The sequence below is a fragment of the Bufo gargarizans genome, chromosome 3 (assembly GCF_014858855.1).
Source record: "Bufo gargarizans isolate SCDJY-AF-19 chromosome 3, ASM1485885v1, whole genome shotgun sequence".
Lineage (NCBI taxonomy): Eukaryota > Metazoa > Chordata > Amphibia > Anura > Bufonidae > Bufo > Bufo gargarizans.
The window spans coordinates 233,222,645-233,236,814 of record NC_058082.1 but is presented as its reverse complement, the minus strand read 5'-3'; the positions used below and the strand labels follow the sequence as shown (position 1 = coordinate 233,236,814).

Here is a 14,170-nt window from a genome sequence, read left to right as displayed (position 1 = left end):
ACAAACCAGCACTTGCTAGTTTTTCAAATGATCAGCAGAATGTTTACATGATCAGGAACGAGCATTGGCCCATGTAAAATGCTGTTTAATTAAAAGGATCAGATTTTATACTAGTGAACATTCTCTTGTGTTAAGATCAAATTCTCCTCTTGCTCAAAAAAGACTTAGGCCGCTTTTAGACGAGCCAGTGTCACGATCCGTACTCACATCGCAGCACCAGTCCTAAACTTCCAGCACTGACGGGATTGCATAGCATTATATTGATTTATGATGCTGTGTAACCCTTAGAGGTCTGCAATGTATTGGATAACCCTGACATAATGCTGTCAGTTTTATCCAATACATTCCAGAACTGTAAGGGTTATATAGCATCATAAATCAATATAATGTTATGCGATCCCGTCAGTGCTCGGAGGTCAGGACGGGTGCTGCGCTGCGAGTCCGGAGCATGACCACGCTTGTCTGAAAGTGGCCTTAGGCCTGTGAAAGGGGCCTAATCAGGAAAGGTTTGCTACATCCTTCCTTCGCATAACCAGTTCCAAGAGATCATAGTTTTCGTTTGCTGGACAGGAAATTCAAACTTTCAAGTGACAGTATTTTAAGTCATAAACATCTAGATGCATATCTGTACAATCAAATCTAACCAGTCTTGCATATATACTATACACTCAACATAAAATGACCCCCATACAACCGAACAAAGAATATATTAAGCAAAGCGGAGGCCATGAAGAAAATCCATATTTATCATGCTAATAAGCAGGATGAAACAGTAACAGATTGGCTCCAGTCTTAGATGTCCACAAGCACTGTGTATAGAAAGCTAACTTCTTTAATAGCTGCTTCAGAGAAAACACTTTTTTCATTTGCGTCCTATGTGAAATTGTTGTATTACATTTTATTTTGTTTCTCTTTTAAATATATAAATCCTAGTAGAGAGTGGCTCACATCTTATTACATACCCCCTACTAGACTGCATATAAATGACTGTATTTTTCGGACTATAAGACGCCAAGGCTCACCACTTTTGAAAGTGGTCAGCAGCCACAGTAGGCTGTCCATCATATTTATTATAATCTACAAGAGAAAACTGGCATACATTATAGTGAAAATCTACACCAGCTCCCTCGCTCTTATAAACCTCTGCTTTGGCACACAGACCTGCACAGATCCACTGCAAATATTAAAGGGAGTCTGTCACCTGTTTTTCACCAATATAACTAAGAGCACTGCCCCATAGAAGATTGCATACACATCCCAAACATACCTGTGTGCACTTTGTGCCTTTATTATTTTTATGTCCAGGAAAAATACTTTTATTTTGCTGGAAAACAGCTCCCAAGTACCCAGCTCTGCTGCTGAAATTGCCCAAAGCGAACCAGACGAGGGGAGGGCTGCTGTAGTTTCTAATATCTTTGGATCGGTAGCCACTAGAAATAGAACCTGGCCTTGTTTGGAAGTTGGCATTCCAACCTTTCAAACTATACCAGGATCATAGCATTATATGCACTTTATCAGGAGATATAGCTGTTAGAAATCGAGTCAGGAGTGAAAGCTGCTTTCACTTTCACTTTCAGCTGGGCACTTGGGAGCTGTTTTCTAGCAGAATAAAAGTGCTTTTCCTGGACATGGAATAAAGGCACAAAGTGGGATATCTGGAATGTGTCTGCAATCTTCTGTGGGGCAGTGCTCTTAGTTAAATTGGTGCAAATTAGGTGACAGGCTTCCTTTAAGTGGCATGCACCTCTTAATGATTGTGGTGCATCTAAGGCAAGTAGTGGAGAGATTAAGGCCAGTATGTAATCTGCTGTTCTTGATAAATGTCCCCCACAGTTTTTGTGGCAGCTTTTAATGAAGTCTTTCGGGCCAAAGCCAGTATGTGTATGTGTATGTGTGTGTGTGTGTGTGTGTGTGTGTGTGTCTGCCCGTACGGCTCATGCATGAATTAATTTGGTACGTGGTGTTTTGTTTAAGTTTTTTTTTGTTTTGTTTAAAAATTATATAAAATCCACATCTTCAGACATGTGAATTACACTTTTGTTGTGGAATCTTTTTCCCCTATAAAGAAGCTCTTAGTTTAATAAAAAAAAAAGAAAAAAATGTTTTTGTGGCAGTTTTTAAAGCACTTTTTTTAGACAAAGCAAGACGTGAATCCAGCATTCAAAGTACTTCCTTTATGCTGTATATCCCATACCTTTTGAATCCACGTATAGCTATCAAAAAAGCAATGTGTGCAGTTATGCATGCATTTCCATGCAGATTTCTGTGTCTTTCTTTACCAAATCCTCACAAAAAAAACCCACATGTGTTACTTTTGTTTTTTGGTGGGGATTTGATGAGATTTTGCCACAGATCTCACCCTTGCATTGGAAGTGGTGAAATCTTTACAAAAGAACCACGCAAAGAATTGATGTGCTGCAAAGTGTACATGAAATTTGTGAAATCTCATACACTTTGCTGGTACTGTATTATTTTTCCCACATGAGAAACTGTGCATAATCCTCAGCAGGTGCAGGTAACCTAACTTTGCCCAGATAGTAGAAAAGGTACATGTAAAGGTAACTTCTGTAACTATTGAAGCGCTAAAAAAAATAAAACATTGTGTCTATGACATGAAATGATTAATCATATTACACATTTACGTCTTGCTATTCTCGGGATGTTATGGCATGTGTGCTTCATCCATTTCTTATTAGGTGCAAATTTTCTCTCATTTTTTCCATTTACAGAAAACCAAAAGCGATAATAGTATGCTGAAGCGAAAGCAAAGCTCAAGAGTAGAGGCTCAGCCGGTTACAGATTTCGGCCCTGATGAATCACTCTCTGATAATGCTGATATCCTGTGGATCAACAAACCAGTAAGTTTTCTTCTTTTGTCTTTGTGTGCCTTATAGATTTGTAAGTGCTCTTCCACACATTTATTTTTTCTGGCAAGTTCAGTGGCAAAAAGCACCATAGAACGCGTGTGTTTTTTTCATACACTTGCAGTCTTTTAGGCGCGTTATGTGGCGGTTTTTGGAAAACAGATGTGTGAATGGCATTTTTTGTTTTTAGGTGTTTTTTCCTCTATAGAGAAAGAGATTAAAAAAATTACAAAAGTTTCATCATGCTGCATAAAAAAAAAAAGAGAGGCCCAAAAATTCCCCAATTAGACAAAAAAAAGCACTAGGCAAAAAACTTTCAACTGACATCTGGAACTAGAGTTTTTACTGCAACAAAATCACCAAACACTGCATGTGCAAAAAATACCACTAAGGCCTCTTTCACACGGGCGTCATGTTTTTTGCCCTGCTTTTGCGGGAAAATGCGCGATTTTTCCGCGCGAGTGCAAAACATTGTAATGCGTTTTGCACTCGCGTGAGAAAAATCGCGCATGTTTGGTACCCAAACCCGAACTTCTTCACAGAAGTTCGGGCTTGGGATTGATGTTCTGAAGATTGATGTTCTTGAGCCCTGCTAGCTACTGCCCCGGGTGTCAAGATGTCTGTGTACTTTAACGTTGTGATCTAGGACCTTAATGACATCATCACCATGTGACCAGTAACCTAGCAATTACTGGTCACATGGCTATGAGGTCATCGCAGGTCCTATCAGGAGTGTTGCAGAAGTTAACTGTGGAGCTTTTTTGTGTGAAGATTACATCAGAAAAAGGTGACAGGGGCTGTTATGTTAATATACTGTAAACTACTGTATAGTGGGATGCTGTTTATTGTGTGGGGGCCTGTATACTGTGGGGGGCTGTATATTGTGTGGGACTGTATGCTGTGTGGTGGGCTGTATACTGTGTGGGGCTGTATACTGTGGGGGGCCTGTATACTGTGGGGGCTGTATACTGTGTGGTGGGCTGTATACTGTGTGGGGGCCTGTATACTGTGTGGGGGCCTGTATACTGTGTGGTGGGCTGTATACTGTGTGGTGGGCTGTATACTGTGTGGGGGGGCTGTATACTGTGGGGGGGCTGTATACTGTGTGGGGGGCCTGTATACTGTGGTGGGCTGTATACTGTGTGGTGGGCTGTATTCTGTGTGGGGGGGGGCTGTATACTGTGTAGGGGGGCTGTATACTGTGTGGGTGCCTGTATACTGTGTGGGGGCCTGTATAGTGTGGGGGTCCTGTATAGTGTGGGGGGGCCTGTATAGTGTGGGGGGCTGTATATTGTGGAGTGCTATACTGCTGTACTGTATACTGTGGGGGTCTGTATACTGTGGGTGCGGTATAGTGTGGAGTGCTATACTGCTGTACTGTATAGTGTGGGGGGCTGTATCGTGTATAGTTTGGGGTGTTGTATACAGTGAGGTGTTGTATACTGTGAGGTGTTGTATACTGTGGGGTGCTGTATACTGTGGGCTGCTATACTGCTCTACAATATACTGTGGGGTACTGTATAGTGTGGGGTGCTATGCTGCATACTGTGTGGTGCTGTATACTATAGGGTGCTATACTGCATACTGTGGGGTGCTGGGGTGCACTGTAACACTAGGGTGAGCCGAGCCCTGGTCTCCTTCCTGCAGAGCGGTGCCCACTTCCAGCCTGAGCCCAGCTGCCCAGAGCACTGATCCTGAGCCGCTGGAGTCTTCAGAACTGGAAGTATTTACAGTCATTCACTGTACTCCACCAGATGTGTGGATTTTTTGTGTGTGTGTTGTGGTGGAGGGCGTGATTGCCTGCTAAGGTGTGGGAAGGCGGGATCCAGGGGGCCCAAGTAAATTTTTGCCCAGGGTCCAATCAATATTAAAGACGGCCCTGAGTTGACCCATTTACTTGAATGCGTACGCGATCCCTCCGTTCCGCAAAAAGATAGAGCAAGTTCTATCTTTTTGTGGTGCGGAGGCACGGAATGGAACCCCAGGAAGCACTCTGTAGTGTTCCGTTCCGTGCTTCCATTCGGCATCTCCGGATTTTCACTTTCACCCCATCACTTTAAACACCACAGTTCAGTTCCTTCTTGCAGTGTCTGTGTGACTACAGCTGCAGTGGTCACATAGCCGTTTACGGCACCTGATTGCTGCAGCCAATAAAGGGCCTCGGTGGTATATAGCACAAGATCCCTGAGACCAAGGATTGGCTGCAGCAGTGACATGTGTTGTATGGATGCCACTTTTGACGAGTTTTTAATTAACTTGCGCAGTCCCTTTAACATGTATTACAGTAAAGATTTTCTTATTTTGGGATTTTAATTCCACTGTCACTCATAGTTCCATGCACTGTTGAGAAAACTTCTAGTACTACGAAAAGATATTGTACACAATAGTGTGTGCATGATTTAAATCATACTTGTCATTGTAGAGTTAACTGTTCACATTAGGACAATTATCTTACACTGTTCTCTCTTTTTCAGTGGGTGCACTCATTACTACGCATTTGTGCAATTATCAGTGTCATTTCCGTTTGTATGAACACCCCAAAGACCTTTGAACATTATCCTCCTCTTCAGTATGTGACAATTGCCCTTGATACCCTATTGATGTTCCTTTACACTGCAGAGATGATTGCAAAAATGCACATCCGAGGAATTGTCAAGGTGAGATGAACATTACGTAATTACATAGCATGATGTTTTTGATGCCTTTCCCTTCACAGTTCAGATGTTCGTTGGATCCAAGGACATAATCTGCAATGTAAGTGCAATATGTGGAAAGCTAAATTTAGTCGTTTGTATCGTAGCTTTCTTATCTTATCGGTCTACTTTCTAATTATTATTTTTTTTTTTTACAAAAGGAACACAAAAGAAATGCTATGTTTTATATTTTACAGTCTTTATAAAATAGTAATGTTAAAGATTCCCTCAATCAGGGCCAATTCCATTTGCTCTACTGCTCCAAATTAGTAGTAATCCTAGAATTTTACATGCATGGAAGAACTCACACTGACACCAGGCAAGGGTCAAAGCAGTTCTCATTTATCACAGGAAGTTAAGCAGTATATATGTACATCAGAGGTGGAATCCCCCCTGAGGCTCATGGCATTGTTCCATTGGCTAAAATACAAAAATAAGAAAAGAGATAACTCCTGGCTAGAGTTGAGCGAACACCTGGATGTTCGGGTTCGAGAAGTTCGGCCGAACATCCCGGAAATGTTCGGGTTCGGGATCCGAACCCGATCCGAACTTCGTCCCGAACCCGAACCCCATTGAAGTCAATGGGGACCCGAACTTTTCGGCACTAAAAAGGCTGTAAAACAGCCCAGGAAAGAGCTAGAGGGCTGCAAAAGGCAGCAACATGTAGGTAAATCCCCTGCAAACAAATGTGGATAGGGAAATGAATTAAAATAAAAATTAAATAAATAAAAATTAACCAAAATCAATTGGAGAGAGGTTCCATAGCAGAGAATCTGGCTTCCCGTCACCCACCACTGGAACAGTCCATTCTCAGATATTTAGGCCCCGGCACCCAGGCAGAGGAGAGAGGTCCCGTAACAGAGAATCTGTCTTCATGTCAGCAGAGAATTAGTCTGCATGTCATAGCAGAGAATGAGGCTTCACGTCAGCCACCACTGCAACAGTCCATTGGCATATATTTAGGCCCAGCACCCAGGCAGAGGAGGGAGGTCCCGTAACAGAGAATCTGTCTTCATGTCAGCAGAGAATTAGTCTGCATGTCATAGCAGAGAATGAGGCTTCACGTCAGCCACCACTGCAACAGTCCATTGGCATATATTTAGGCCCAGCACACACACAGGCAGAGGAGAGAGGTCCCGTAACAGACAATCTGGCTTCATGTCAGCAGAGAATTAGTCTGCATGTCATAGCAGAGAATGAGGCTTCACGTCAGCCACCACTGCAACAGTCCATTGGCATATATTTAGGCCCAGCACACACACAGGCAGAGGAGAGAGGTCCCGTAACAGAGAATCTGTCTTCATGTCAGCAGAGAATTAGTCTGCATGTCATAGCAGAGAATGAGGCTTCACGTCAGCCACCACTGCAACAGTCCATTGGCATATATTTAGGCCCAGCACACACACAGGCAGAGGAGAGAGGTCCCGTAACAGAGAATCTGTCTTCATGTCAGCAGAGAATTAGTCTGCATGTCATAGCAGAGAATGAGGCTTCACGTCAGCCACCACTGCAACAGTCCATTGGCATATATTTAGGCCCAGCACACACACAGGCAGAGGAGAGAGGTCCCGTAACAGAGAATCTGTCTTCATGTCAGCAGAGAATCAGTCTTCATATCATAGCAGAGAATCAGGCTTCACGTCACCCACCACTGTAAGAGTCAATTTTCATAAATTTAGGCCCAGAACCCAGGCAGAGGAGAAAGGTCCCGTAACAGACAATCTGGCTTCATGTCAGCAGAGAATCAGTCTTCATATCATAGCAGAGAATCAGGCTTCACGTCACCCACCACTGTAAGAGTCAATTTTCATAAATTTAGGCCCAGAACCCAGGCAGAGGAGAAAGGTCCCGTAACAGACAATCTGGCTTCATGTCAGCAGAGAATCAGTCTTCATATCATAGCAGAGAATCAGGCTTCACGTCACCCACCACTGTAAGAGTCAATTTTCATAAATTTAGGCCCAGAACCCAGGCAGAGGAGAAAGGTCCCGTAACAGACAATCTGGCTTCATGTCAGCAGAGAATCAGTCTTCATATCATAGCAGAGAATCAGGCTTCACGTCACCCACCACTGTAAGAGTCAATTTTCATAAATTTAGGCCCAGAACCCAGGCAGAGGAGAAAGGTCCCGTAACAGACAATCTGGCTTCATGTCAGCAGAGAATCAGTCTTCATATCATAGCAGAGAATCAGGCTTCACGTCACCCACCACTGTAAGAGTCAATTTTCATAAATTTAGGCCCAGAACCCAGGCAGAGGAGAAAGGTCCCGTAACAGACAATCTGGCTTCATGTCAGCAGAGAATCAGTCTTCATATCATAGCAGAGAATCAGGCTTCACGTCACCCACCACTGTAAGAGTCAATTTTCATAAATTTAGGCCCAGAACCCAGGCAGAGGAGAAAGGTCCCGTAACAGACAATCTGGCTTCATGTCAGCAGAGAATTAGTCTGCATGTCATAGCAGAGAATGAGGCTTCACGTCACCCACCACTGCAACAGTCCATTGGCATATATTCAGGCCCAGCACCCAGGCAGAGGAGAGAGGTCCCGTAACAGAGGATCTGGCTTCATGTCAGCAGAGAATCAGTCTGCATGTCATAGCAGAGAATCAGGCTTCACGTCAGCCACCACTGCAACAGTCCATTGTCATAAATTTAGGCCCAGCACCCAGGCAGAGGAGAGAGGTCCCGTAACAGACAATCTGGCTTCATGTCAGCAGAGAATTAGTCTGCATGTCATAGCAGAGAATCAGGCTTCATGTCAGCCACCACTGCAACAGTCCATTGGCATATATTTAGGCCTAGCACACAGGCAGAGGAGAGGTTCATTCAACTTTGGGTAGCATCGCAATATAATGGTAAAATGAAAATAAAAATAGGATTGAATGAGGAAGTGCCCTGGAGTCCAATAATATATGGTTATGGGGAGGTAGTTAATGTCTAATCTGGACAAGGGACGGACAGGTCCTGTGGGATCCATGCCTGGTTCATTTTTATGAACGTCAGCTTGTCCACATTGGCTGTAGACAGGCGGCTGCGTTTGTCTGTAATGACGCCCCCTGCCGTGCTGAATACACGTTCAGACAAAACGCTGGCTGCCGGGCAGGCCAGCACCTCCAAGGCATAAAAGGCTAGCTCTGGCCACGTGGACAATTTAGAGACCCAGAAGTTGAATGGGGCCGAACCATCAGTCAGTACGTGGAGGGGTGTGCACACGTACTGTTCCACCATGTTAGTGAAATGTTGCCTCCTGCTAACACGTTGCGTATCAGGTGGTGGTGCAGTTAGCTGTGGCGTGTTGACAAAAGTTTTCCACATCTCTGCCATGCTAACCCTGCCCTCAGAGGAGCTGGCCGTGACACAGCTGCCTTGGCGACCTCTTGCTCCTCCTCTGCCTTGGCCTTGGGCTTCCACTTGTTCCCCTGTGACATTTGGGAATGCTCTCAGTAGCGCGTCTACCAACGTGCGCTTGTACTCGCGCATCTTCCTATCACGCTCCAGTGCAGGAAGTAAGGTGGGCACATTGTCTTTGTAGCGTGGATCCAGCAGGGTGGCAACCCAGTAGTCCGCACAGGTTAAAATGTGGGCAACTCTGCTGTCGTTGCGCAGGCACTGCAGCATGTAGTCGCTCATGTGTGCCAGGCTGCCCAGGGGTAAGGACAAGCTGTCCTCTGTGGGAGGCGTATCGTCATCGTCCTGCCTTTCCCCCCAGCCACGCACCAGTGATGGACCCGAGCTGCGTTGGGTGCCACCCCGCTGTGACCATGCTTCATCCTCATCCTCCTCCACCTCCTCCTCATCCTCGTCCTCCTCGTCCTCCAGTAGTGGGCCCTGGCTGGCCACATTTGTACCTGGCCTCTGCTGTTGCAAAAAACCTCCCTCTGAGTCACTTCGAAGAGACTGGCCTGAAAGTGCTAAAAATGACCCCTCTTCCTCATCCTCCTCCTCCTCCTCCTGGGCCACCTCCTGTTCCATCATCGCCCTAAGTGTTTTCTCAAGGAGACATAGAAGTGGTATTGTAACGCTGATAACGGTGTCATCGCCACTGGCCATGTTGGTGGAGTACTCGAAACAGCGCAACAGGGCACACAGGTCTCGCATGGAGGCCCAGTCATTGGTGGTGAAGTGGTGCTGTTCTGTAGTGCGACTGACCCGTGCGTGCTGCAGCTGAAACTCCACTATGGCCTGCTGCTGCTCGCACAGTCTGTCCAGCATGTGCAAGGTGGAGTTCCACCTGGTGGGCACGTCGCATATGAGGCGGTGAGCGGGAAGGCCGAAGTTACGCTGTAGCGCAGACAGGCGAGCAGCGGCAGGATGTGAACGCCGGAAGCGCGAACAGACGGCCCGCACTTTATGCAGCAGCTCTGACATGTCGGGGTAGTTGTGAATGAACTTCTGCACCACCAAATTCAGCACATGCGCCAAGCAAGGGATGTGCGTCAAATTGGCTAGTCCCAGAGCTGCAACGAGATTTCGCCCATTATCACACACCACCAGGCCGGGCTTGAGGCTCACCGGCAGCAACCACTCGTCGGTCTGTTGTTCTATACCCCGCCACAACTCCTGTGCGGTGTGGGGCCTGTCCCCCAAACATATGAGTTTCAGAATGGCCTGCTGACGTTTACCCCGGGCTGTGCTGAAGTTGGTGGTGAAGGTGTGTGGCTGACTGGATGAGCAGGTGGAAGAAGAGGAGGAGGAAGCCGAGAAGGAGGAGGTGGCAACAGGAGGCAAAGAATGTTGCCCTGCGATCCTTGGCGGCGGAAGGACGTGCGCCAAACAGCTCTCCGCCTGGGGCCCAGCTGCCACTACATTTACCCAGTGTGCAGTTAGGGAGATATAGCGTCCCTGGCCGTGCTTACTGGTCCACGTATCTGTGGTTAGGTGGACCTTGCCACAGATGGCGTTGCGCAGTGCACACTTGATTTTATCGGATACTTGGTTGTGCAGGGAAGGCACGGCTCTCTTGGAGAAGTAGTGCCGGCTGGGAACAACATACTGTGGGACAGCAAGCGACATGAGCTGTTTGAAGCTGTCTGTGTCCACCAGCCTAAATGACAGCATTTCATAGGCCAGTAGTTTAGAAATGCTGGCATTCAGGGCCAGGGATCGAGGGTGGCTAGGTGGGAATTTACGCTTTCTATCAAATGTTTGTGAGATGGAGAGCTGAACGCTGGCGTGTGACATGGTTGAGACGCTTGGTGACGGAGGTGGTGGTGGTGGTGTTGGTGGTACATCCCCTGTTTGCTGGGCGGCAGGTGCCAACGTTCCTCCAGAGGCGGAGGAAGAGGCCGAGGCGGCAGCAGCAGAATAGGCCGAGGCGGCAGCAGCAGAAGAGGTAGCAGGGGGAGCCTGAGTGACTTCCTTGGTTTTAAGGTGTTTACTCCACTGCAGTTCATGCTTTGCATGCAGGTGCCTGGTCATGCAGGTTGTGCTCAGGTTCAGAACGTTAATGCCTCGCTTCAGGCTCTGATGGCACAGCGTGCAAACCACTCGGGTCTTGTCGTCAGCACATTGTTTGAAGAAGTGCCATGCCAGGGAACTCCTTGAAGCTGCCTTTGGGGTGCTCGGTCCCAGATGGCGGCGGTCAGTAGCAGGCGGAGTCTCTTGGCGGCGGGTGTTCTGCTTTTGCCCACTGCTCCCTCTTTTGCTACGCTGTTGGCTCGGTCTCACCACTGCCTCTTCCTCCGAACTGTGAAAGTCAGTGGCACGACCTTCATTCCATGTGGGGTCTAGGACCTCATCGTCCCCTGCATCGTCTTCCACCCAGTCTTGATCCCTGACCTCCTGTTCAGTCTGCACACTGCAGAAAGACGCAGCAGTTGGCACCTGTGTTTCGTCATCATCAGAGACATGCTGAGGTGGTATTCCCATGTCCTCATCATCAGGAAACATAAGTGGTTGTGCGTCAGTGCATTCTATGTCTTTCACCGCTGGGGAAGGGCTAGGTGGATGCCCTTGGGAAACCCTGCCAGCGGAGTCTTCAAACAGCATAAGAGACTGCTGCATAACTTGAGGCTGAGACAGTTTCCCTGGTATGCATGGGGGTGATGTGACAGACTGATGGGGTTGGTTTTCAGGCGCCATCTGTGCGCTTTCTGCAGAAGACTGGGTGGGAGATAATGTGAACGTGCTGGATCCACTGTCGGCCACCCAATTGACTAATGCCTGTACCTGCTCAGGCCTTACCATCCTTAGAACGGCATTGGGCCCCACCATATATCGCTGTAAATTCTGGCGGCTACTGGGACCTGAGGTAGTTGGTACACTAGGACGTGTGGATGTGGCAGAACGGCCACGTCCTCTCCCAGCACCAGAGGGTCCACTAACACCACCACGACCATGTCCACGTCCGCGTCCCTTACTAGATGTTTTTCTCATTGTTATGGTTCACCACAACAACAAATATATTATTTGGCCCAATGTATTGTATTCAAATTCAGCGGGATATAAATTTGAGGCCTAGTATTTAGGCGCTGGGTGACCGGTATGGATTTAGTGACAGAATTAGACTTGGAAATGCACAGAAGCGTGTGTGTGAAGTTATTCTGAATGACCCTATGTGCACCTTCAATATTATATACCCTTTTAGGGATAGATTTCAAATAGCTCTGATATAGCAGAAACCACTAAATTATGAAATTGCTAAATTGGGAATTGTACTTCAACCCAGAACAAAAAATGTGCTTTGACGGACACTAAATATCTTGCCCAGCAACAACAGTACAGCGGTGGGTAACGAGAGATTTAGAGGGATTTAAATTTGAGGCCTAGTATTTAGGCGCTGGGTCACCGGTATGGATTTAGTGACAGAATTAGACTTGGAAATGCACAGAAGCGTGTGTGTGAAGTTATTCTGAATGACCCTATGTGCACCTTCAATATTATATACCCTTTTAGGGATAGATTTCAAATAGCTCTGATATAGCAGAAACCACTAAATTATGAAATTGCTAAATTGGGAATTGTACTTCAACCCAGAACAAAAAATGTGCTTTGACGGACACTAAATATCTTGCCCAGCAACAACAGTACAGCGGTGGGTAACGAGAGATTTAGAGGGATTTAAATTTGAGGCCTAGTATTTAGGCGCTGGGTGACAGGTATGGGTTTAGTGACAGAATTAGACTTGGAAATACACAGTAGCGGGTGTGTGTGAAGTTATTCTGAATGACCCAATGTGCACCTTCAATATTATATACCCTTTTAGGGATAGATTTCAAATAGCTCTGATATAGCAGAAACCACTAAATTATGAAATTGCTAAATTGGGAATTGTACTTCAACCCAGAACAAAAAATGTGCTTTGACGGACACTAAATATCTTGCCCAGCAACAACAGTACAGCGGTGGGTAACGAGAGATTTAGAGGGATTTAAATTTGAGGCCTAGTATTTAGGCGCTGGGTGACCGGTATGGATTTAGTGACAGAATTAGACTTGGAAATGCACAGAAGCGTGTGTGTGAAGTTATTCTGAATGACCCTATGTGCACCTTCAATATTATATACCCTTTTAGGGATAGATTTCAAATAGCTCTGATATAGCAGAAACCACTAAATTATGAAATTGCTAAATTGGGAATTGTACTTCAACCCAGAACAAAAAATGTGCTTTGACGGACACTAAATATCTTGCCCAGCAACAACAGTACAGCGGTGGGTAACGAGAGATTTAGAGGGATTTAAATTTGAGGCCTAGTATTTAGGCGCTGGGTCACCGGTATGGATTTAGTGACAGAATTAGACTTGGAAATGCACAGAAGCGTGTGTGTGAAGTTATTCTGAATGACCCTATGTGCACCTTCAATATTATATACCCTTTTAGGGATAGATTTCAAATAGCTCTGATATAGCAGAAACCACTAAATTATGAAATTGCTAAATTGGGAATTGTACTTCAACCCAGAACAAAAAATGTGCTTTGACGGACACTAAATATCTTGCCCAGCAACAACAGTACAGCGGTGGGTAACGAGAGATTTAGAGGGATTTAAATTTGAGGCCTAGTATTTAGGCGCTGGGTCACCGGTATGGATTTAGTGACAGAATTAGACTTGGAAATGCACAGAAGCGTGTGTGTGAAGTTATTCTGAATGACCCTATGTGCACCTTCAATATTATATACCCTTTTAGGGATAGATTTCAAATAGCTCTGATATAGCAGAAACCACTAAATTATGAAATTGCTAAATTGGGAATTGTACTTCAACCCAGAACAAAAAATGTGCTTTGACGGACACTAAATATCTTGCCCAGCAACAACAGTACAGCGGTGGGTAACGAGAGATTTAGAGGGATTTAAATTTGAGGCCTAGTATTTAGGCGCTGGGTGACAGGTATGGGTTTAGTGACAGAATTAGACTTGGAAATACACAGTAGCGGGTGTGTGTGAAGTTATTCTGAATGACCCAATGTGCACCTTCAATATTATATACCCTTTTTGGGATAGATTTCAAATAGCTCTGATATAGCAGGAACCACTAAATTATGAAATTGCTAAATTGGGAATTGTATTTCAACCCAGAACAAGAAATGTGCTTGAACGGACACTAAATAACTCGCCCAGCTACAGCACTAGGGACAGATTTAGCTGGATATAAATTTGAGGCCTAGTA

The 14,170-nt window shown here is 45.7% G+C and overlaps 1 protein-coding gene across 2 annotated transcripts in view; it reads left to right on the top strand.

Moving 5' to 3' along the window:
- Positions 1-14,170, top strand: part of NALCN (sodium leak channel, non-selective) — a 759,765-nt gene that overhangs the window by 83,269 nt on the left and 662,326 nt on the right. For both annotated transcript variants that reach the window (XM_044284936.1, XM_044284935.1), the window contains 2 exons: positions 2,730-2,858; positions 5,339-5,521. In XM_044284936.1, the coding sequence (XP_044140871.1) occupies positions 2,751-2,858; positions 5,339-5,521 (291 nt within the window). In that variant the 5' untranslated portion in view covers positions 2,730-2,750. The remainder of the gene's footprint in view (positions 1-2,729; positions 2,859-5,338; positions 5,522-14,170) is intronic.